At 41.7% G+C, this 26,107-nt stretch overlaps 1 protein-coding gene across 3 annotated transcripts in view; it reads right to left on the bottom strand.

Annotated features, from left to right (window-relative positions):
- The window catches only part of LOC147209968 (membrane-associated guanylate kinase, WW and PDZ domain-containing protein 3-like), an 84,380-nt gene extending 65,327 nt beyond the window's left edge, over positions 1–19,053 (bottom strand). For all 3 annotated transcript variants that reach the window (XM_086127090.1, XM_086127260.1, XM_086127177.1), the window contains exon 1: positions 17,977–19,053. In XM_086127090.1, coding sequence (XP_085983216.1) covers positions 17,977–18,283 — 307 coding nt within the window. In that variant the 5' untranslated portion in view covers positions 18,284–19,053. The remainder of the gene's footprint in view (positions 1–17,976) is intronic.
- Between the last annotated feature and the right edge of the window lie 7,054 nt (positions 19,054–26,107).

Raw genomic sequence — 26,107 nt, 5'->3', positions numbered from 1 at the left:
ATTAACCGCGATAAACGAGGGATTACTGTACATTTTACTTGCCTGATTTTGAATGAAATGTGATGCCAAGTGTCGAATATGGCTAACATCGGTGCTCGCTCGTCAAAGACAGGGAACTCCTTTACTTGCACGCCACGTCTCTATCAGGACGTGTTTAATCGGGTAAGTTTGCAAAATATAATATTATTGAAAGAGTCGCAGCGAGTCGACCGGTCATTTATCTGAACAAAGTTAACAGCAGAACATAATAAAATTCGGTGGGCCTTAGCTCCCAACACCCCTGCTCCTATTGGCCTACAATTTGATATTTAGTATTGCGCCATCACTTTCAACAAGTGCAGCAAGTATTATTATTAATCAAAATCCTCTTTGTTCAACCCACTGATTGATTTGGCATGGAATGACCCCCATTCACAAAATGAAACATGCAGCAGACGTACACAAAATCATAGTGTTCAAAGAATAAAAACAACAAAACAATCAATGCGCTTTTTTGTTTTGTCTTACTGAGACAAGTTCAGGAATGCATGGCTTCACCTTGGCGAGAGGCACTGATCATTTTTGTAGTGAAGTCTTGCTTTTCTTTCTTTATTTGTATGCAAGGTCATAAGGTCGCAAAATGTTCAACAAATGGTATGGCGGCCAACGATGGTCATGCAGAGCACGTGTCTTGACCTTCACTGAACCCCTGAGATTGATTCGCCGAACCCTTGGGTGCAATCAAACCCAGGTTAAAAATAAAAACAATGTTCTGGAATGAACACCGTGACAAGCAGCACCAGAGTCTCTATCTTAAAGCCTCTGTGCTGTGTAGGAAATGGACTGCAAAGTCTGACATTTCTGACACCCCGTTATCTTCAATTGGCCATAATTCAGTGGCGGTATTGATGACTTCATTTACAACTTTTGACTAACACACGGAGCGGCTCATCTCCTTGCAGACGAGGCAGAGGGTTCAGTTCGGACCGCCTGCCCTCCGAATCCGCCTCTTTCGCTCCTCCTCCTCAGTTTAGCGAAGGACAGCAACCATTGTTATCTCCCATGAATATGTAACTTTTCTCAAAATGCTCATCCAGTGGAAAGAGAAAAATCCCGTGCTGCAGAGAATACAGTGTGTACAATCAGGTCCAGAATGATTTGGATTTTGTTTTGATCTATTTTGCTTTGAGATGAACAATGAATTTGAATGAAACAATTGCGTTGACTTGAATACTGTATAATTGATTTTACCAAGTATTCCTACTTGGTAAAAGTATAACCATTTTATACAGAATACTGTAACTCTATTTGCCAAATGCAAACTTAACATTAACGATACAACTCCACGTTTGGCCAATTCATTTCTTGTGAGTTAATTGTCCAAATACTACCGATTCCCCCCAAAATTGGGGTCGTGTATAAAATGGCTGTACTTCCACTACGGTGAATGCAATATTTTTATGAATCAACATTGGATGTTTATTACCTGTATAAAGAGAACCTAAGAAACATCCATCTTCTGTTTTATTTTGTAGACAATGGCAAAGTCACAGCATACAGTATATGTGTCAATAAATTCTCCAAATTACCCCAAAAATCTGCATGTAGCTCAAACTATTCAACAAACGTGTCCTGTCAGAGTTACGGAACAGATTATTACACTAAACTCAGCATAAGTACGGTCAACTGCATTAAAAAAAACCTGGACCTGATGTGGACTTTTTTCAGCATTTTTTTGGCCACGACATTCATCAAGGAGGAGACTCTGTGCTCGGTGGTTGCGCCTTCTCGGCAGCATGGGTATACCAGCACTGTTTTTGACTGGGAGGAATGTCGGCGCCATTTGACTGTCGTTGCAAAGTGTATGCAGAAAAGTGGTAAAAATTGCACGACTGTCTGTGTCCTATGTGTTGTGTTGTGTTATTTTGACGCCGCGAGAGTGGCTGCCTTTCCAGCAGCTTCTATATTTTGTTGTTCTACTTCTTCCTTTCATTACTTTGCTGCTGTGAATTGGGAATTTCTCCATTGCGAGACTAATAAAGGTTTTCTTATATACATACACACAGTATATATATTTATTTATTTATTTTCCCCCATGACAACATATAGAGAAACTGGGTTTGGCATATTGCTAGAATAAAGGGAAAAAGTTGGCCAAAGTGAAGTACAGAATGGAAACCAGTGATTGGCTTAAGAAGTTGAGAAAGACAAAAAAAAAAAAAAAAGGAGACGAGAGCCAACATGAGTCGAATTTATAGTTTCACAAGGATAAACGACAGCGGCTCAGGACAAGGACCGGCCGGCCACGTTATAATATCGTGACCACTTTACCGTCTTCCAACTGGGGCATGGCGGTGGTTGATAACAACACTGCGCCCTGGCTGTTCAACACCAAGAAGCCGAAGGAACTACAGATCTCGACTGCAACCATCCCTCCCACATGTAAAAGACGAAGGACAAGGTAACCTGGTACAGGTTTAGGAAAGCTTTCACCCAGCAATGGACTGACCACAATGACTCATATTCAGACATTGAAAATGAATCATATAATTAAGTCATGAAATCCATTCACTGTGGAAGAAGGCAGCCTATAAATATGTTCTTCATCCATATGAATAGTTAGATTTATGATCACGCATTGATGGGCACAACTTTACAAGTCAGTGGCAGTAAAGATTCATAGTCAGTGAATAACATAGCGCATAGCGTTTGAGAAGACGGACAGCTAGGCTCACTGTTATTCGTGGAATCTAGACAATGAGGAAATGAACTCGGTGTGAATGTGATCAAAGCGATAGAAGGAGAAACCTGACAAATCCTTACCCACAACTAAAGTGGGAGCATTGTGGTTGTGTCATTTGACAGTGTGAAATGTTATCTCGCGCTGCAGCCAGCTCGTGCGCACGATGCCGCAGTGCTGCATCGCCGGGGCTCTCTTTGCCCCTGTAGGGCGCGGGATCAAGGAATCGGCTAATTGGTCTCACTGCAGCGTCTTCCTCCTCTATTCTTCAATACAAGTGTGCACACACTTACACACACCCGGAGAGTGTCTCATCTTTTTTGTTCCAAGCATGCCCCAAAAACCCTCCCTCTTAACGGCACTTGCCGATAATGCTCAGTATACCTGAAATGATCTCAGTGCTCTTGGCCTGTGTTACTTTAAACCCGGCACAAGCCTTGCTCTTCAAAGTTTAAATGGCAGAAAGAAAATATCCCAACAGGCGTAAATCGATAGCAGCTAATAGCTGGGCACCACCGCGCCATATTTTCATCCATTATGGTGTCCAAGACAGCACTGTGGGGGTCAAAAAGACAGATCTTTAAGTCAGCTGGAAGTACAACAACAAACATCGTCTCTCAAGCTGGAAATGCAATCCTACCTAGAAACTCCCCCGAAACCAACAAACAAGTGTGGCGGGTTTTACGAGCATAGCGAGGAAAAGCGGTCGAGTGAAGAGGTGAACCCGGTCCCTTTATGTGATCGCTCACATTAATTCTTCATAAAAGGTGTCTTTATGATGTTTATGTGCGCGCTAGAAACGACCCTTTTTCTTTTCAAGCAATGAAAGTCACACAACAGAAGGGACTGAAACCTGCTCCATTTCACCCATAATCACATCCAGAGAGACATAAAGGGAGAGGAACATACGTAACCAAAAAAGAAGGATGGAAGGAGTTATGACAGAAGGAGAAGTGACACTTCTTTGGCATCCTGTCACCGTCTATTAACATGTGGCTGAAGATGACATTTGCAACCAAGCTGGATCATTGGAGGAGTCTCCACAGACCTTGAGGGCATTTTCAGAGTCAACATTGTAAGTACAGTTAATGCAAAGTGGATCAAATGTTGATAAAGCTGCAAAATGAAGGTGAAAACCTGTCTCTGTTGACTCGGAGCAAGCTAGGGGCTGGCTTCATGCAGCGTCAGGCCAAGACTGCAGTGCTGACTTCTCGGCCGTGTCAAGACTCCTGATGTTAGGCTCGTGCTGCAATTTACTTGAGACAAAGCTTGCCATAAATCTTCATGCTGGAGCAGCAGTGCTTGCTGCAGCACTGCGATAAAATGGACAATAAAGTGGGTTAAACAAACAGATGGCTAGAACTAACGAAGCACCGAGCATCTGCAAAGCCTCAAGTGCACGCTGCAATGTTTTCCAGAAATTAAGGTACATTCTTACAGCTATAGCCAGTAGCAAGGATGAGCATTTGACTAAAATTCCTTGATTACAGGGAAAAATGCAATCAATTTCTTTTACATCATGTAGAACGGTCTGCGGCTGGATGGATGTAAGGCTTGAGGAGCCGAAGATGAGAAGAAAGGAGCGTTAGCGCGGAGCGCCGATGCGGATGTGGAACTGGGAGTCGCGGCTTGGAATTGAAGTGGATTTACATGGGACAGGAGATGTGAGCCAATCTCTTTTTCGTCAATGGACGCTACAGCTTCGTGTTTGCTTTCAAAACTTAGCTTGTAGCAGACGTGTGCACATTTTCAGCATGACGTCTCTGATCCACTGGTGAAAGGACACTTTGATCCTCTCCTCTTTCATCTAGAACTGCTTCAGACAACAAAGTGTATGCAGAAAAGTGGTGAAGATTGCACGACTGTCTGTGTCCTATGTGCTGTGTTGTGTTATTTTTGTTATTTTGACTTCAAAATGGCGCCGCGTGAGTGGCTGCCTTTCCAGCAGCTCCTATATTTTGTTGTTCTACTTCTTCCTTTCAGAACTTTGCTGCTGTGAATCTGGAATTTCTCCATTGCGAGACTAATAAAGGTTTTCTTATCTTATCTTAGTGTAAAAAGCAACGAGACAAGTGGCTTCAGACATCCGGTCGATGCTGAACATGTTATGTTCTGTCTGTTTTGATTGTGTTTCAGCTGCAGCTGGATTGAAGGGCGTTTCCCTCCAGCAGGTGCACCTGTTCTGCATTCCCCCCCATCAAGCCTCGCCAAGTATTTCAGGACTGCCAAGCTGCCGAGTTTCTTGTCTGATTATTGACCTTGCTTGCTGTAGTGCCTCAAGTGTTGGTCCCTCTCGTTATCCATAGATTCTAGTTTGCAAGTATTTTTATTTTGCTCTTGATCTTTGGCTTTGTGTTATTGGCTTCTTAGCATTTCATTTGTTTATTCTTGGTCTTCCCTAGTACCCTGCCTTTTGCAAGTGCTTTTGGTTATGCATTGTTTCTCCTGACTCCTTGGGACCAGCGATATCCGTTTGCACTTTGTCGGTGCACTTTTCTGTCAATAAATGTTGTTATCGCAGTTTGTCTGAGAAAAAAACAAAGACGATTGACAAACATTTCTGAAATTAAAATTTTGAATCAATGTATGCTAATTAGGGCGGCCCGGTAGTCCAGTGGTTAGCACGTCGGCTTCACAGTGCAGAGGTACCGGGTTCGATTCCAGCTCCGGCCTCCCTGTGTGGAGTTTGCATGTTCTCCCCGGGCCTGCGTGGGTTTTCTCCGGGTACTCCGGTTTCCTCCCACATTCCAAAAACATGCATGGCAGGCTGATTGGACGCTCTAAATTGTCCCTAGGTGTGAGTGTGGGCGTGGATGGTTGTTCGTCTCTGTGTGCCCTGCGATTGGCTGGCAACTGATTCAGGGTGTCCCCCGCCTACTGCCCGAAGACAGCTGGGATAGGCTCCAGCACCCCCCGCGACCCTAGTGAGGATCAAGCGGTTCGGAAAATGGATGGATGGATGGATGGATGCTAATTAGATCCTTTAAATGAACATCTTAATAAGAAATAGGTTCAAGAATCCGTGGCCAGTTACATTATTGGGTGAATTCTGGATCAGTGGTAGTGTGGTCGTCTCCCAACCGAGAGGTTAGGGGTTCAATTCCCGGCCGGCCCTTAAGATGCCGAACCTTGAGTTGCTCCTGATGCTGCGTCACGAGTAGGTGAATGAGAAGTCAGTGTAAGGCGCTTCGAGTGCCTCGTCGGTGGAGAAGCACTATACAAATGAAAGATCATTACCATCAAAACATTTTTGTATCAGTACTCTGTTGGGTTGCAAATTTCCTCTCACATCAAGGATGCAAACATAGTCAAACCTTCTGGCAACATGTTTGCACTGCATCAACAACACTATCCCGTGTATCTATTTCTTTCGCCTTGATTTTTGGACATGTTGTCGCGAGTCTGTTTGTGGTGTCCGACTCACATCCAGAAAAAACAAAACAACTTCGGCCTTAAATAAAGTTTTGTTTCTCAACCGTGATGTTGCATCATAATTACAGATCAATAAGTCACTAATAAGATGGTGTAGAAAGGGATGAAAATAAGCAGTCATTGATTTTTGCCCTTTTGTTTGAGTGCTTCTGGTTTCAGTGACAAGATGAAGAAACGTTACAAGCTGTAAACTGGAAGTGCCGCAGAGGCAGCATGCCAGCGCGTCAGTACAAAGGACAAACATTCATTCGTATGTGACTCACAGCTGAGGTTAATAAGTCACGGAATGCATCACTCCAAAGTCGCAGTAGCTTTTAAGTGGCGACAATTTCGTGTGTTTATGCGCATGTGTGTTGAAGATCATTGAGAGTCTCATTTCTAATCTTGTTTCTACAGGAATTCAGGAGGCAGAGACACTTAATGATTGACATCTTTTTTCCATGATCACAATGCTGGTTTTTTTGAGAGAGGAAAAAAAAATCACCCCCATCAAAAAAGACCAAGTACAGCATATAAGATGGCGAATACATCCACTGCATAGACAATAAGACGTTTGCGAGCACGTTGGATTTGTGTTAAGGCTGCGCATTTGTGTACTCTGAGTGTTTTTTTTTGTTTTTTTTTGTGTAGGGGGATGGACTGAAGTCCAAAAATGAACAATTGTTACTTTGTTCATTTGCCTAACACATTATTTAAGTTAAACCATTTGCTGGCCTATAAGTGGAAATTTGGGCCAGCCAAACCAACCATTTCAAAGACAGGCAATCACTTGCCAGCTTTCAGTAAACCTTGGTGACAACCCCTCAGCATCATGCAACTCAACTGGTGCCCAGCTTTTCATTTTGCTTCAGCGTTGGCGATATGAACATCGTGTCTTGCACTTGAGACCATGCATCACGTCAAAGAGAAACTTTGAGGTTGGAATCAGACAAAAGACACTCAGGACAACATTTGATGAACTCAACTGTGAATCAATCAACGACTGGGGGGAATTATTGACTGCAACATTACAATATCAGAGAGTCGTCATAACGATGACAGCAATGAACACACACACACGCGAATAAATAAATACATACATAATTAATTAAATAAACAAAACAAAACACAATAAAAAATAAAACACAGTGTGACAACAAGGCAGTTTGCAAGCTTCCCGGCAAGCCAATGTTTTTATTCTGGCCGTGATAAGTCTAACCATTAAGCCATCTCGTGGTTGACTGCTGTGAAAGGTCATAAAGGTTAAAAGGTATATATATGTGTGTGTGTGTGTGTGTGTGTGTGTGTGTGTGCGTGCGTGCGTGCACGCGCAAGTGCTCACTTTGGCGCCTGAAAACAAAACTGTTGAATTAGCGTGAGCCGCACGACTCAGCCAGCTTCTAAAGAGCCTCGTGACTGACGCCGGCTTTGAGGCTGCCGACCCCTTCCCAGTCCAGCTCTGCTAAGCCCCGTGGCAGTCAAGAGCAAGTCTGCGCCATGAAACCCACAAGAGCTGTTTGGAACCGGACCATCTTGAGGGAACTTTTGGATTCTATCGTGACAAAGCACTCAAATCAACAGTTTAGATTTTTTGAGGACTCATGCATGACGTGCATCATAAATTAATCTCATGGGATGGTTTTGATCACGTGGGATGATTATTGTCACATTGTTCATGACAGAGCTTCTAGACAACTGCAGATCACACTGTGATTGATGTCAGCCATTTTGAAGTTTAGAAAAGTCATAAGGCTTGTAAACATATCAATGGCTTGCAAGGCCTTTTCAGCTGCCTAAAAACTATCAGTAGCAAAGAGCTATGAAAGACCATTTACAATCTCAATTGTAATACTTGTTTCATGAAACGGTATTAATTCATTTCCAACAGTCTATTCTCTTCATTTCCTGTTGTTTTTCTTGGCTGCACTGCTATGTGTATGTGAATGTTGGATTTTTATTTTTTACTTGATTTTGTCCAGTCAGTGCTGGCCGATCCAACTTATTCACCATATATATGCATGAGCAATGAGACCGATTCTTTCACCTCAGAGGGCCAGCTCGCTGACAGGTTCGTCGAAACAAGAAAATTCCCACCAGCAAAACACATCGGTAGCGAATAATAACTTTAATAATCAGCATCTCTCTCGAGTATGATGTATTTTTGAGTTTTTGTCATGTTATTTGATAATCATCGATTCTGAACTGCTCCGGATGTATGTAATACAGGTATGCACTGTTATTTGCCATTTTTATATTGTATTGCTTTGTTGTGTAACTGTGACACGATCGCGGTGCTATTAAGAGGCGGATTAAGTTTGGCAAGTCCCCACTGAAGGCCCGGGCACTAAATCCATGGCTGTGACTGAAATATATGTACTAAAAAGTTGATGGGATTAGGTTCCCCGCAGGCTTTCAAAGTTCTGCACTACACGCCCTAAACTTCATTCACATATTACATTTTCAACAACAATAAAAAAAAATAAACTGTTGTCATATCATTTCTTCTTGGACAAATGTTGGTGTTATGAAAAAACATGATTTCTTTATTACTTTATGCCATCTGTAATAACAACATCCAATTGCACTACTGTTATAAAATTACATCAAATTGCACACTACCTTAGTGCACACGGGTGAAACGTACAAAATCAGACGATGTAGTTTGAAATCACTGCTGCACACCATACGCATGGTTTGAATCCATTTTTATCTCTGACATTTTGAAATATATATTCTAAATGATGCACATGCAGTGACATTTTCTTCTATCGCCGTGCGCACGCCAGAATGGCAAAGTCTGTCTATTGCTAAGGAAAGCAACTACACTAGTTCCATCAAAATACGATACAATAATTGGATGCTATTAATCAATAAGTATGCTTTAGTTTCAGTAGTAAGCAACAAAGACGTGAAAATACTTTCAATTCCAACATGCCATTTATTTGTTTATGGTTTGCTTCTGCAAAAATACAAAACACCCAACGGGCTGCGCCTCTTTGCCACCTGCTTGACCACATTTCTTCTTCATTGCTTCCATTAACAACCGCATTGGAATTATTTTTTTCCCCCACTGTAATCATCATGTTAAAGAGCAATTTCAATGCGATTTTTAAATTTTAAGGCTATTTTGTTAAAGATTTAAATGGTACAATTCTGATCAGAGTTTTGTTTTTGATAGCGGCTGAAGCTGTCTATGGCAACACACACTGTCAAAGCAGAGTTGGTTTAGTCAGTGTCTATTCACTTGTGGATTCAATTCGGCGAAAGGACGCAACTTTGTCAAAAATAAAGTATGTGATGAATTCTGTAAATGTTGCAACATTTCGAGAGCTTTTTAACAGAGGACACGGCAGTATGCTATTGCAGCACACATGGACGCTTCAAGGCAGCTTCAAAATAATCTAGGAGTGTTTCAAACAAAAGTGGCCTCACCACATACGCTGTGAGTCCATCATTCTACTGTGCAGGTTTTAAGAAATGATTGCTTTAAGACATGGGGTGCCCATTACGTCGATCCTGATCTACCGGCAGATCTAAGACAGGTCCCAAGTAGATCCGAGGAGTGTTGAGGAGAAAAAAAAACAAACAACCATTTGTGTGTCTTTGTACATGTTAGTAATATATTTTTTGCCTCATTTTCACAAAAAAAATATTTAAAAAAATAAAATGAAGCAGGTAAATCCTGAATTTACGGTGGCGCGAGATTACGTCACCGGAGGTTGTTAGCGCTCAGCAGTCTGCAATTGCAGCTTGTGATTAGAGCTGTTGCGCTCTATCTTTTATCGTCATTATTCTCATTCAGAGTTTGCTTCGTGTACAATTCACCGAGGGCACGGGCAAAGATTATTGCGGGAATATAGGAGGGCCCAGGGAAGCACTTTAAAACGGTACGTGTGAGCTATGATAGTTAACAGGCTGCAAAGTGCATCGCATGCCTCGGTTTCAGGCTGTTTCTTCTCATCATGGCGTGCGTGTGCGCGTGTATGTTTGTATGCGCGCGCGCCGGTAAGGGTAGATCCCGGGAGGTTAGTTGATCGAAAAGTAGATCTTCGGTCCAAAAAGTTTGGGCACCCCTGCTTTAAGATGATAATAGTCATGTTCTTAGTGGAATGCTTAACTTCAAGTATGTTTCCTATAAGAGAAAGTGAATCTGTTGAATTTACAGAATACATGCAGGATGGTACCACCTCTGCCTTAATTTGAGCTCGGGAAAACCCTGGTTTAAAACCCTACAAAGATAACAGAAGCAACCATGTCGACAAGGACGGACGGCACAAGGACCCTCCACTGTTTGCAGCATGGTGATGTCACAGTTCCACAAGTAGCACATCCTACCGCATACTTTAACCGTGACGAATAAACATGTGACCTCCTGTGTCAATTGCTCAAAGTTCTGTGGAGTTGGCCAGGGGCTTACTGCCGCCAAAGCCTGGGGGCAATGTCACTATGTGTGGGTCTAGTCTGAAAATAAATTAGGCACAAGCCTCACACTCACCAAAATGCAGCAATTGGTTGATCAACACGAAATGACGCAAAGTGCTCAAGAGCTGAAAGACAATTTATTTGCAGATCACTTTTGAGCTCATGTCACCCTTCATAAATGCAACTTATAAACTGTGTGCGAGTCAAATACACAAGCTCTTGATCACACGAAAAGCATTGGATGCTCTGGTGGATTAGATTGGACATGATCAATAACCCCCTCGTAACGCTCAGAAGCAAAACAAGTCAAATTGACCGTACACTCATGAATTCTGATGAGAGCACTCAAGAGGCTCATTTCCAGCAAGCATGACATTTCACTATTGTAGGAATACACACTTTGTATTCATTCATACCTGAGGCTCATACGGTTTAGCCATAGTTCATACGGATTTTGTGGTGAATCTTACGTATATGGCCGTATCGCACAAATCATACGGATTCTGAACATTTCCAGTTTTTTTTTTTCACCAACTCCAAATGATTTGGAGTTGGTGAAAAAAGTAACGCAGGAATACAACTCTGAACACAGTAATGCCACTAAGTAGAATGATGATTAGAAATTAAACAGACATTGTATTATGGAGATCTACAATAAATATCATTGAAAATTTCGTGGGTTTTTTTCTGCCGTTATTTTGACATATAAAATGCTTTGGTATGTTATAAGGATTTTTTGCTCTTTATAAGGATTTTTTTGGTAGTTTATACAGGTTGGCGCTCCAAAAAGTTGACAGGTATGTTCATTAGATGCAGAGCTGTGGCCACCTCCTCCCAAAAGGACAATTGTAGATTGGATTGGCTATGTGTTCATAAAACTATTTTGGTTTTTCAGTCTCGAATGAAAAAGCAAAGCTTTCATTCTTTCCGTGACTCATCAGATAATTAATGCCATTATTTACTGTATATGGTGCGACGACACGATGGCAGAAATGATTTCTCGTGAGTCTAAATCAATTAGCAAATTTTACCGCAAAATCATCAAAAGAAGTAAACGGCTCAGTAAAAGTTCTGTTTCATTTTTCACCAAATATCATCAATTCAATAAATTCACAAGACTGCATTATTTCAAATTAAGAACCAAAACTCAGTTGTCATAGCACAGTGAAATAAAAGTTAAGCATATTGTGGGCAGGTGTTGTCACACCTAAAAGCATTTTTTTTTAACCTTGAGATTTGGCAAAAAAATAAAATAAAATAAAAAACACCAGCTGTGCTACAGCATCAGAAAGCACCTCAGCAAACGATGACAGAGAGTTGTAAATGCCGCTTTCTTTTCGCTGTGTCCACAAGTACAAGGGCTATACAATGTACACAGAATTATAATAAGAATCAGTTTCCTTTATTCGTCTCACAATGGAGAAATTCCCAATTTACAGCAGTAAAGTTATGAAAGGAAGAACAAAAAGTATAGGAGCTGCTGGAAAGGCAGCCACTCTCGCGGCACCATCTTGAAGCCATAACAACATAATAACAAAATACGCTAATACAACACAACACATAAGACACAGACAGTCATTCAATCTGAACCACTTTTCTGCATACTCTCTGTTGTTTGAAGCAGTTATAGATCATCAATTATCATCTTTATTATTAACAATAGAGAGTTCTGCCATGCTTGCTTTACAGGGCAATTCATGAGGCGCAGACCACTACCAAAGTCTCGATTTACACAACATGGATAACGTATTCAGTACATGTCAGCAATACAATACCTGGGGATCAGACATACATACTTTCAGTCAACTGGAAGCGAATGTACAGAAAATAGGTGTAGCCCTAGCTAAATTTAGGGCTGTGCAATTGAACGAAATGTAATTGTGGCTTCATGTTTGGGTTCCCTTGATCTTGAAAACATTATAATCGAGAATAAAGAGAAACTATGAATGTGCCCAATGGCGGTGTGTGTGCAGGTTCCCGATGTTGTCAAAGTGCCGTGAATGCATCACAATACTTGCGCAGCAAGCCTGTGATGTGTTGGGATTCCGCCTTCCATCAAGGTGCTTTGAAGAATTGATTCATGACACCCATGTGAGCGTTTACTATAAAACTAAACACACAATCCCACAAATAAATAAACACATTGTATTTAAATACAACGCATGCTTCGTTGTAAAAACATCATCCGTGCTAATGGTTAAGTCAATATAAAATTGACATGCTAACGGAAAATTAGCATCGGCTTCCATTGTCTGATATTACTTCAAATGACGAATATGCACACACGAACGCTGTAGTAACACACACAAACGTTAGTATTACAATACTCAAAGGCAAATTTGTGAAAAATGAGTTATTAACTCATTCAGTACCAGCCAATTCTGGACCAAGTCTGAAAAGACGTTTAAAAATGTCTTCGGGAGTGAATGAGTTAATAGAGCTCGATGACAACTTCCTTGTTCGAATCTTCTTATCTCATTGTTCGGATGTACTCCATGCCAGGCCAACATGTACAGAGTAGGAACAGCCATAATTTATTTTTAATCTGTTTTTTGTTGTTTTTTTTTGTATATTTTTATTTGACTTTGTTACTAATTTCAACAAGTGCTGACTGCTGACTGGACATTGGTTTCCCTGAGTGGTGAACTGCCATTTTTGTTTACAATTTTTTTTCCCTTCTGTTTGTTAGTTAAGGGAGGTTAAGGGAGGTCTTTTGGTTTCCTAAATATTTACTGTAGGTTTGAGTTTTTACTTTCTCAGACAGATGTTGTGTCCGTTGTTTTTGCCTTGGTTCAGCCCTAAGTCATTTTGTTTAGTTATGCAGTTAAATAATTTTCAATTGCAAACATGTTTTTTGGTGGCTACTCGGCAATTGAGGGAGTTGGGGGACTCGCGCTTCACCGCCAAACACACATAACTTTTCGCTCTCATAATATGCCCCTTTTAAAACTACAGTGACTGAAACCGCCACTGTCGATTTATTTTTTTTTATCTTTGACATTCAAGGTGGTTCCAGGGAACACTGAGTTCAGACGACAGTATATGCTGTAACAGTAAATGTTGGCACAATCCATTTAGGCTACCACAGCGAAGCAGCATTCCTATTATCATGATTAATGGCAGCATAATCACCCCCAGTTCGGAGATTAGTAATGCTCTCCGTCATCTAGTACGTGCTTCTCGTAACTCTGCAATACTCTGTGTGCCTCTCTGCATCGCTTCACTCAATATATATATCTTACACAGGTAACATACTGCAGCAGCAATGTTGTTTTGATTATTGTCTCTGCAGGAGGTCCCATGGCCCAAAACCAACACAACAGATGGGCCCACCTCGGAGTAGCGTGACAGTGCAATGGGATGAAACTCAGTTCAATCAGATGTCAAGATTACCTGCTTGCGGCAGGCCTCTCTCCACCTCTGCACCCATGTATTGAATCATAGCTTTTCATTTCCGTTAACTTCTCTATTTTCCGCTTTTATGTCTGCAGGTCAAATATGCTACGAAAAAAGAAGCAAGCTCTCATGCTGTCGCCAAGCTTCCACTCATTACAAGATGACAAAAGTAGGTAAAACATCGAAAACCCCCCCCCCCCTATCTTTCTTATGCAAAATTATTATGCTAATCCCTCTCTGATCAGATCGTTCAAGTCAATGCATTCAAAAGACTGAAGACCTATCAATGAAAATGGTAAGACAGCTTCATTTGATCTTTGCGCTAGCTCAATTAATTATCTTGCGTTTGGATACCAGTTCAAAACAACTTTTGTTCAATTGCGGCAATGACATAAAGCATTTCAGTCTCTCTTTGTTTCTTCGTGATTTTGGCACAGAAAAACACTTGGGAAGCACATTGTCTTGTTAGCGGCACTTTGGGAAATACATTTTGAATAAAAAACAAACTTGAATCGGGAGTTTGAAGTGCCTCACAGTCTGGGGGGCAGGGTTTGAATCTACGTTGGAATTCTTAGAGGAGCTAGCATGTTCTCTTGTGCTAGCATGGGTATTAAGCAGGCACCCAGGTTTCCTGTTATATCCCATATCCATTCATTATTTACTGTAAATTGTTATACCTGTGAGGAAGAAAAAAAAACGGCTTTCCATCATTACAATAATAAAACAATCTCCAGATTAATGGTGGGGCATTTAAAACGAATTAGTGGAAATCTGGTTTCATTTTTTTGAAACTCACGCTGAACTATGCAGTATACTCATGACGATTATAGTATGAAGAGAAGAAAATATCTAAAATTCAAAGTAAAATGTAAAATGTGGCGATGAGGCACACTCCGCCGATTGGTATAGACCAGGGGTCGGCAAACCAAAATGTTGAAAGAGCCACAATGGACCAAAATAAACAAAAAACAAATATGTCTGGAGCCGCAAAAAATAAAAAGCCTTATAATGAAGGCAGCACACGCTGTATGTATCTATCCATCCATCCATCCATCCATTTTCCACCGCTTATCCGGGGTCGGGTCGCGGGGGCAGCAGCTTTAGGAGGGAAGCCCAGACTTCCCTCTCCCCAGCCACTTCTTCGAGCTCTTCCTGGCGGATCCCGAGGCGTTCCCAGGCCAGTTGGGTGACATAGTCTCTCCAGCGTGTCCTGGGTCGTCCGCAGGGTCTCCTGCCAGCGGAACATGCCCGGAACACCTCACCAGGGAGGCGTCCAGGAGGCATCCGAATCAGATGCCCGAGTCACCTCATCTGGCTCCTCTCGATGTGGAGGAGAAGCGGCTCTACTCTGAGCCCCTCCCGGATGGCCGAGCTTCTCACCTTATCTCTAAGGGAGAGCCCGGACACCCTGCGGAGAAAACTCATTTCGGCCGCTTATATCCGGGATCTCGTTCGTTCGGTCGAGATCGAAGGTTTGGGACGTAGATCGACCGGTAAATTGAGAGCTTCGCCCTTTCGCTCAGCTCCTTCTTTACCACGACAGTATGTATCTATATGAGCTATATTAGCCTGCTATCAACATGACTAAGTTGGCTACAAATACACAATGAGCATTCATGATTAAAAGTCCCCCCCCCCCCCCCTGCAGTTCATCCTGCAGAGGAAGGATGCCCGAACTTTTTTGACAGAAGATCTACTTTTTGAACAACCAACCTCCCTCGATCAACCCGTTACCGCACACACTCGCATACGCACACACTTACACACGCATGCCGTAATGAGCGACAGCCATAACGGTCGCTGAGATGAACGAGGCACGGGACGCACTTTCGCAGCGTGCTAACTATCGTAGCTCATGTGTACCGTTTACCAGATTCCCATTCTTAGCAAGTACCCTCAATGAATTGTACATGAAAGGCAGCTGTTTTTTTTTTAACAGCCCCCCTGACTGACAACCCGCCCTGCCAATACAAACGTGTGTCGCAGGCTATGACGAAATATTCGTTGACGAAATGTTGACATTTAATATGTATTCGACACATTTTTATAGCATCCGAAAATGTTAATGTGTGTGTCATGTTTGTCCTCTGACAGAAACCATATTAAAACAAAAAAAAATATTTCCCTCCCATCTTTTTCCATTTTCAAACATTTTTGAAAAAGCTCCAGGGAGCCACTGGGGGGCGCTAAAGAGCCGCATGCGGCTCAAGAACCGCGTGTTGCCGACCCCCGATTTAGACTAAGTGACATTTTTTTAATCCATCTCATGTTCCAAATAAGGAATTCAATTCGATTCAAGACTACACGTATAAAGACTAGAACCTTAGCAGAAGCCAGGAAAAACACAACACACTGACATAACATTCTTTTTTTTTTGTGTCATATTACACTTTTCCCGTACATGAGCAAAAGATGTTGTGCAATTTATCCTAGCTCCCAACATTACAATGTTTCCTTCTATGCCAGGGTGCTATCATTTGATCCTCCCATCAGCCACCTCATCTTAGCACCGGGCAGCCATAAATGATAGATGAGGCTTGAATTAATCATGAGAAAGGAGACTGAGATATAAACACACGGTAGGGCCCCACGGGGGAACAGAGAAGCCCAGATGAACATGTCAAAGTGGAGTAATAGTGCTGATTAACTATCCACTGTGAACACATAGTAAGAATACAAAATGACTCCACTGTTCTCCCTTATGAAATATTACACAGTCTATGACTGTGCATTTAAGCCACTTGACAAAAGATGCTTCCGACTTCAGCGTCAAGACCGCACAGTGTTTGAATGCTTGAAGTTTAAACTCTCCACAAATGAAGTGCCTCGACCATCCTAAAACCCTTTCCAACAATCAAAAAGACTGATGTGTGGTTAGAATCCCAAACATGCTTAATTGCAGGCCGTGTTGAAATAGTGTCTTGTGTCAATGTCAAACATATTGAGGCAACCTCTATTGTGGCAGGCTTTGTAAAATTGCACTCAAAGATTGCACCTACATTGCAAGGAAATCTTGCCATTCTCTCTAATGAGCCTTCAAACAACCACTCTCAACAGGTACATGCACGTCAATACGAAAAAAAGAACATGTGACCATGGTTACGCCCTGAGGCCTGATGGAATGTCGGCCTAACGGGTTAGTTTAGATTTAGATTTGCCATGGTGCTAGTACTCGGTCGTACAACACCGAGCAGACAAATCAGCCGTTTACACATTCCTGCAGTGCATCAGCAGAGATACACAGCACCTATGGCCATTGTGCATTATTGCAAATGTGGCAACAAAAAAACCTCCTACATTTTTCAAACAGCATTGATCTTACAAAATCAATCTGTGGAAATACAACGGCCTTATCATTCATGCACGGAGTAATTTCATCAATGTGTGTGTCTGGTGTTGTCTTGCTGCCAGTGCTCATTGTCTTTTCTCTGTTGTGGGGCACAGGGTAGCCACGCAGTTGCCAAAGAACCGCCATAGTGAGCGAACATGACACGCAGCAAGAAGTACGTCAACACACAGTGATAGTTAATCAGTCAGTCAGTCAGTCATTGGGTGACTGAAACTTCAAATGTAAAACGTATATATATATATATATATATATATATATATATATGTATATGTATATAATGTAATATTAAGTGACTCAGACTTAAGAAACACCTTGTATTTTGCAGGATTAATGTCATTCAAATTCATTTAAATGAAGAACTGAGTGACGAGTGTGGTATAGAGCGAAATCAAACTCGTAAGTCAAGGTAGAAACTATGCCGCTTGACACAACCGTTGCAATAGCAATGGCTGTACGTGGATGCAAAGAAGATTACAAAATGAGTTCAGGCTAAGGGTGGCAAGCGGATGTTGCGGTAGCAGCCAGATGTGACCTCGCTCATACGCACGCGGACACGCAAACACGATATGAGCAGGAGCCTACTGCAGCAAAAACAGACACTGAAAACATGGAAATGACCCTAACCCTTAAGATTCCAAACTCAGAAACGCAGAAGAGTCGGGTTAGCGCGCACACACACCTGGTTTGACTGTCTTCAGCCGGATGGGCTCTCGGAAGTGACGGATGACAGCCAACGTGTCCCGGTGGGTGAGCCCGCTCACCGGAGTGCCGTTGACCTCCAGCAGCACGTCCCCGCTGCCTGGAAGTCTTCCGGCGTGACAGACCATCGCCTCGGCTGCAATGTGGCCGAGGTAGGGGAACTCCCCCTGCTCGGCGCCGCCTCGTACCTCCACCATGTTGACCAAATCACCGGATCCCCCCCACGACACGGCGCACTCCTGGACTTTAGCAGACCAGTGCTTCTTCTTTTTGAGCGTCTTGGACATTGTTGGTTGCTCTTTTTTCTGCAGCCCGAACACGATCTTCCGTAAAGGAGAGAGCGGTTGGTGGTGCTAAGACGCAGTGACGCACAGGGGAATCATTGCAGATTGTCTAAATCAAGTGTCATATTCCACTTCGATGATAAGTAGTCTGTTCCACATGGAATGGGGTCGGTCGCCACCGTGGATCACTCGCGCATCGCCTCTTCGCACGCTTGGATGCGAGGCCAACCGACTGCGTCAGTGTCGCATCGAGACAGAAAGTGTCGGTTTTGGTGCTGGGGTGTCTCGACCCCACGCCCCCCACAACAGGGCCTTCCTTTTTTTGCGGTTAAACTGCAATCTAACAACATAGAAGGGACTTTAATAGTCTTCCTCGTTTCAAATGCGACGTTTGTATCTCCAAATAATCCAGAAATTTGCAGACAAATTGATGGAATTGCAGTCAAAACAAGTTCAACGTACTGATCTCCGTAACAGCTGTTTGTTTCCCAGCTCGACCCAAACAGACTGGATGGGCAACTTTACGCCGCGCACCTGTCCTTGTCTGGTGCCCTCCTGCTCTGCGGTGACATCAGCAACGCAGTCCTTGGAAACGGAAAAACAGACCTGTCCCTCCACTCTTTCTCGCAAGACGCCCTTCTATGGATTCATTGATAGAGCTGGGCGATTGCACGACTTCTCTATACGCACATAATAAATTAATTTGTTTTTGCTAAACAAAACACTCGCGGAGACACGGACTGAATCCGATTATACTTCTCTCCATAACTTTCCCCCCCGCCCCCGCCACCAAGCTTGTTCCGTGTTGCTTTGTGGTTTGAGTCTCTTCTGTCCAATCAGTAGTCAGCGGTGGGAGTCAAACGCAACTAATTCAACCAATGACGAGCGGCAGGAGGCGTGACATTTGTGACAGACATGTAGGCGTTGATTTACTACGGTGTGTCAATTTGCCGCAGACAATGCGATTTTGCGTTTAAATAGTCGGTCAGATAAAGTTCACACATAATCGTTGAGAAATATGGCAACGGTGTACAACATAGATTCTTGCATTATGATTTTGCAATTTTACGACATCAGTGTTGATTTAGTGGGTTTTTTTTCCTGTACTAGCTTCCCCTCTGGTGGTTACGAGGTGATACTACAATCCATGTACTAATTGTAAAGAGAGGCTTGTTTCTTTAATATATTTAACCTTTGCAGATATCAACGCAATAATGTCTCTGAAGTCTGGTTGATCTTGGGGTCTTATCAGGCGAAAAAAACAGAAACAGCAGCAATATGGAGAGACCAGGGAGCATTTAAAATGAAGGCAACAGAATCGAAAAAGCAAGATACTGCACTCCCCATTCAAAATCAGATTGAAGAGAATGATTTGTTGTGCACTTGTAGCAGTCTAAAAAACACCAATTCTCCGTATAATCTGAAAAAATCTTTGTACCGAGTTATCAAAATGGGCACTGAATAGTATTTGATTAAAAAAAATGTTTTAGCCCTAAGCACAATTCAGAGATTGTACTGTTTATTTTCGACTCAAGTAAAAGAGCTGAATCAGTTCTTTCAGACTTTGCAAATTTGGATCTTTGTTGTCTTTTATGACCTGTTTTGTGAAGCACGATGTTTTGTTTTTCTAGTTATGAGGGGCTTCACACTTAATGCTACAGGTATTCCTATTTTATATTTCCCTCCATTTTTTTATATGCGTTCCATATAATTCATCCAATTTACATCATTCCAATTTCAACATATTCCAAAATTTCCCAAACTGTGAACTAGAATTTTATTCCAGATATTCCCGGTTTTCCCGAAATTCAAAACGTTTCGCCCAAAAATCCCCAATTCATTCCCGATCAGGCCAAGGTTCAGACAAATTTTGATCATTAATTCCAATGGAACATTCAACATTGCGAATTTACATAATCTCGAATTGAAATCATTCAACTCATTAAAGTCACATTTAGAGTGATTTTCAATTTGCCTCAAATTCCCAGTGACCAAAAATGCAACATTTTCACCATGACAACAGTCACAAAAATAATCCCTATTTATTCCCAGTGACACTTTCAACAGTTTCACATTGTTACATTTGAAATTGAAAACATTCAGCTCATCCAATGTGGATGCTAATCATTCCGATTCCCTAAAGTTCAACATTTCCCTAAATAAAGCTTCCACACAAAAATCCCTATTCATTCTCAATGGAACATTCTCAACTCATCTCAACTGTATTTATAGAGCAAACAACCATTGCTGTATACAACGTACTGTACATGAGGCAAATATCATATGTACAATAATAAAACAATAACTAATAACAACGGCAGTAGACATTCAACAAAATACTGTAGATTCACTGAATAAAGTTCATTCTGTATCTTACTTATAATTGAACCCTAAAAAAACTGCCTGAGATTAAGGCACCAACAAGTCCAAAACAGATTCTACATGTGCAGCTCAATTTACCTTGGAAATGATTTTAAACATGGAGAAATTACACATTCACTCCCAATGACACGTTCGAAAATGTACTTAGTTTTCATGACATTCAATATCATTTCACATTACTCTACAACAGGGGTGCCCATTACGTCGATCCTGATCTACCGGTAGATCTAAAACAGGTCCCAAGTCGATCCGAAGAGCGTCGAGGAGAAAAAAAACAAACGACCATTCGTGTGTCTTCGTACATGTTAGTAATATATTTTTAGTGTTAATGTACGCTGCACCATAATCATCCTATCAGTCTCCTTTTCACAAAATAAATATTAAAAAAAATAAAATAAAGCAGGTAAATCTTGAATTTGTGGTGGCGCGTGATGATGTCACCGAAAGTTGTTTGCGCTCAGCAGTCTGCAATTGCAGCTTGTGATCAGAGCTGTTGCGCTCTATCTTTTATCGACATTATTCTCATTCAGAGTTTGCTTCGTGTACAATTCACCGAGGGCACGGGCAAAGAATAGGAACCTAGGAGGGCCCAGGGAAGCACTTTAAAACGCTACGTGTGAGCTACGATAGTTAACAGGCTGCAAAAGTGCATTGCATGCCTCAGTCATCATGGCGTGTGTGCGTGTACGTGTGTGTGTACGTGTGCGTGTACGTGTGTGTGTACGTGTACGTGTACGTGTACGTGTGCGTGTGCGTGTGCGTGTACGTGTGCGTGTACGTGTACGTGTACGTGTGCGTGTATGTGTCCGTGTGCGTGTGCGTGTACGTGTGCGTGTTCGTCTATGTGTGCCCTGCGATTGGCTGGCAACCGGTTCAGAGTGTCCCCCACCTATTGCCCGAAGACAGCTGGGATAGGCGCCAGCATGGCCTGCGACCCCTGTGAGGATAAGCGGATCAGGAAATGGATGGATGAATGGACGGATGGAAAATAGGACTAGGGTTACAAAATAGGGTTTTACACTGGGGATAGGGTTGAAAGTAGGTTTTTATGATAGTGTTACGTTGTCAAAATAGCATTTTAAACTAGGGTTAAGGTTTCAAAGTAAGGTTTTAAACAAGAGTGAAGGTTTCAAAATAGGATGTAAAAGGGTGATGGTAACAATGTAGGGTTGTGAACTCGGATCAGAGTGCAAAATAGAATTCTAAACTAGAGTTACTGTTTCAATATAGTGTTTTAATCTAGGGTTAGGGATTCAGAGTAGGGTTTTTAGTTAGTGTTCGATTTTTCATGTGGGAGTTAAGATGAGGATTAGGGTTTTAAAAAAGGTTTTAAAGTAGGGTTCCTATTTCAATACTGTATATTGTTTGGGTGCAGCATTTGGGTTTCAAATTAGGGTTTTAACTAGGGTTAAGGTTTCAAAAGAGGCTTTTGAACTAGAGTTAGGGTTTCAAAGTTGTGTTTTGAACTAGAGTTTGAGTTTCAAAGTTGGTTTTTACACTTGAGTTACAGTTTCTACGTATGGTTTATAAGTAGGGTTAGGGTTTCAAATGAGAGTTTTAAATTAGTGCTAGCATTTCAAAGTAGGGGTTTAAATTAGCGTTAGGATTTTGAAGTTCCAGGATTCCAGAGTAGGTTTAGCATTTTAAAGTAAGGTTTCTGAGTTGGAATAGGTTTCAAAGTAGGATTTTTAAAAAGGGTTAGGTTTAGCAAGTTGCCAGGCAACACAAAAAATATATGAAGAAAAAAGTTTTCTTTCAATTTTTTTTTCAAAAATCTGGAAGTTTGCTTAGGTTTATAAATTAAGGCTCTTCCCCATGAGAGTAGAGTAAGCAGTGACACTAATTTATAAGAGGCCCCTGTCTCTATATTATTTTACCCATATATATTTAAAAAAGGAAGATATTGAGAGATTGTGAAATCAATATAAATCAATAAAAACATTTAAAAATATATAATTAAAATAAATCTCTTGGTCACATGCAGAACCCACATCAAGAAACAGGAGATCAATGTATTTATTTCTTTATTTCAATGAGACCAAAAGCGTTTTTTATTATGAGTTGATATTGGCTATGGTTAGAACAAGGGCAAAGAAAGCGTGTAAGTAGGGCAAATATGTATATGTAGGGGAAAGAACAAAAGACAGAAGGTTGTTATAGTTACAAAAGGTCGAAATGGTTATGAGTGGAAGAAGGAAAAAGAAAGTACCCAAAATAATATAAAAGGAAGGTGATTTATGGTGAAGGTAAAAACAGGAGTGTGATTAAAAAATAGAAAAAAGAAAAAAAAAGTCGAAAAGGAAACAGTAATTTCAATCCTCTTCCGTACAATTGAGATTGAGAAATCTGAACAAAAAAATATGTTAAAGAAACTCCTCAAAAGAAAAAAAGGCGCCCTAAAAACACCCGCTAGATGGGAGCAAAGATTCATTTTCCTTCAATCCTGATCATAGTGTTTCACCGGGAAACACTATGATCGAACTTCTCTTTGAGAGCATAGTCTGTAAAGCAAAACCATCAACCAGACAAATCATATTTCTCTCCATGAGAGGGCCCTGAGACGAGTTAGCACCGGGACTATAAAATATTAATTATTGCATATAAATATAAATATCCCGCATACAATTTAAGTAAAAACAATAGGTGCATGTTGAGTACAATATAAAACACACCACAATATGAAGTATATATCTCCAAATCAGCCCACCACAGGGCCCACATTATCTATCGTTTTAGTTTCACTTCCTTTACGGAGTATAGAAGGATATGGGGAGAAGTTCGGGGGCTACCTATTATTTAGATAATTGTTAATTTATACACAAATAGCATATTCAAAAGGTAAATATTATATTTCATTCGTGTCGTAGTCTTGAAAGTAGCATTTCACACTACAGTAATCCGATATATTCGTTATTCCTTTATTAATGTGAGTAAAACATTTTATACAATAACCCGCCCAGAGTTTTGACTTTCACATACATGACATTCACTCCGATAGTCCCCCCCCGGGAAAAAAAAGGATGTAAAACAATTTCAGTCATTTTGTTTTCCATACCGAGGACCGAAATCCACCTCCTTTCTGCCCTCTGGTGGTCAGTCTTGGACCAGCGCACATCACTGTAGTTTCAAGCCAAAAAGCCTGCAAATTGTCCATTTTATCCATCCACCCATCCATCCATTTTCTAATCCGCCCTCCCTCACAAGGGTCGCGGGGGTGCTGGAGCCTACCCCAGCTGTCTTCAAGCAGTCAGTGGGATACACTCTGAACTGGTTGCTCACCAATCGCAGGACACACATAGATGAACAACCATCCGTGCTAACATAACCTAGGGACAATTTAAAGTGTTCCATTAACCGACCATGCATGTTTTTGAAATGTGGGAGGAAACCAGAGTACCCAGAGAAACACAATGCAAGCACGGGGAGAACATGAACACTGCACACAGGAAGGCCGGAGCCGGAATTGAACCCTGCGCCTCTGCACTGTGACGTGCTAACTACAGGGGGTGGTACAAGTGACCTGACGTTGTGCTTCGTGCTCATGTGTGAACACCTTTCTGTCTATTCACATACAGATGAAATGCGAAAACGTGTGTGAGTGAGGGGTCCAGCCTGACCCCTTCCAGAGTTTAGGGCAGTTGAATATAGTCCTGCAGTCTATTCTTGAAGATTTGGATGCAGAGCCCTCTAGATAAGGAGCATTGCATATCTATTTATTTATTTATTTTTATTTTTGGCACCCGGCTGCTTCAGGGAGGACAGGATTGTCAGGCTGCATTTCCATTGGTGCTTGCCAGGCCCTCCTCCCGAGGCTTTTGCACATGGGGTCAACTTTATGACCCCTTGTTTGGTTTGTTTGAAGTTTGAAGATCAGTTAAGGAAAAGAAGATGAGCAGGGATGATGACGAGGTCAAGTATAATTCCACCAGAAGCTCTTTTTTTTTTTTTTTTTGGTTGGTTTCTTTTCTACCACTCTTGTCGCTTTGCCTCCAACATGGCAACCAAACTACTGCGACTCACTGAGGCTTCCAAGCAGCTGAGCAGGGAAAATGATGAAGAGGAGGAAGAGGAGGCTGGCCAATAGGCGGGTGTTCGGTGTCGCACTTGCAGTTTCTACTGAAAAAATTAAAATAAAAAATTGCACCAACTATATAAAAAAAACTGTAATGTGTTACAGCTAAATGTACAAATTTATGTCAGATTACATTTATGATTAGTTTTAAATGTTTAATTTTCAGTTGATCTCAAGCTAAAGCATGACATTAGTCTTGGTTAATAATGTACATAAACACAAAGTCAAAATATAATTTATTCTCAAAACCATAGACTGTACCTTTTTCCTTCATTGCTTTCTTTCACGCTTCTTGTGGCATCCGTGCAAACCACTTCATCACGACGCTGTCCCTGTTCATTCGCTTTGCGTCAGTTGCCCCTTTGTAACTTCCTTTTACCTTGATTTCGTTCTTCCCTACTGACCCACCTTATTGTCCTTGTATTTCTGTCCTTTATTTTTTTCTGTCCCTGCTTCTTGTTTGCTTTTGTTCCAAAATAGAAACACAACCTGCAACGTTGTGAATATCGGGAACAAAAATTGAGCACAAAATAAAACATGTAAAACAAAAGGGTCTCGTAACATGAAAACCTTTGGTTTGAAGTGAACAGTTGTTGAAGCAAAACTGGCTGGATGGATGTTGCCTTGAGTGGATTTGCTTTCAGTCAAAGTGAACAGAACAGGTTTGAATGGGAAAGCACAATGATGATGATGACTTAAGCCAATGTAAAAATTGCACTTTGAACAAATGACACAGTTGTTTCACTTTTAAAATTGTGGTGCGGATACTCCAAGAATAGAGTATAATAAAAAGAGTCCAATTATGCTAGGGAAATATTTTTATAAGCGTATTCCCCACACAATATAGATGTCCAAGGTTTGAATATGGACTTCGGCCTTCCTGTGTGGGCTTTGGTCCACCATAGACTCAAAGTCTCCATCTTCAGTACCAAATAAAGCATATGCCTATGTGGCATTGAGCTGCAGCGGCAGTGGCCGCGGACAGGCGACGCTTTCCTTGGAGCAGCAGATAAAGATGAGGTCGGCACCCGCGCACATGAAAACAGGAAAGCAATGCCGGTCCAATCAAAAGTTCTATTAACCTGGAGCACTGAGAGCTAATTGAGGGGCGGGCCAGCTACACGGCGATGTTAGCAGGCGTGGTGGCGTGACACGTTTGACGTATTTGTAATTATGAGGGATAATAAGGAGTCAAAGCAGGCAAACAGCTGAACAGAGCGTTTGGGCCAGAACACAAGTATTCCTCCAACCTTTGATAAATAACCCACATGAGTATTACACATCTGGAAGTTTAGGGGGTGGAGGGCTCCAAGCTTTCTGAACATGGACGATGCTCTCTTATCTCCTCCCTAGGGTGAAAGATGTTCTAATCT

This window comes from Hippocampus guttulatus, chromosome 1, assembly GCF_054856545.1.
Source record: "Hippocampus guttulatus isolate MCC_2025c chromosome 1, RoL_Hgut_1.0, whole genome shotgun sequence".
Lineage (NCBI taxonomy): Eukaryota > Metazoa > Chordata > Actinopteri > Syngnathiformes > Syngnathidae > Hippocampus > Hippocampus guttulatus.
Note: the sequence above shows the minus strand (reverse complement) of the source record. Positions and strands in the feature narration are given on the sequence as shown.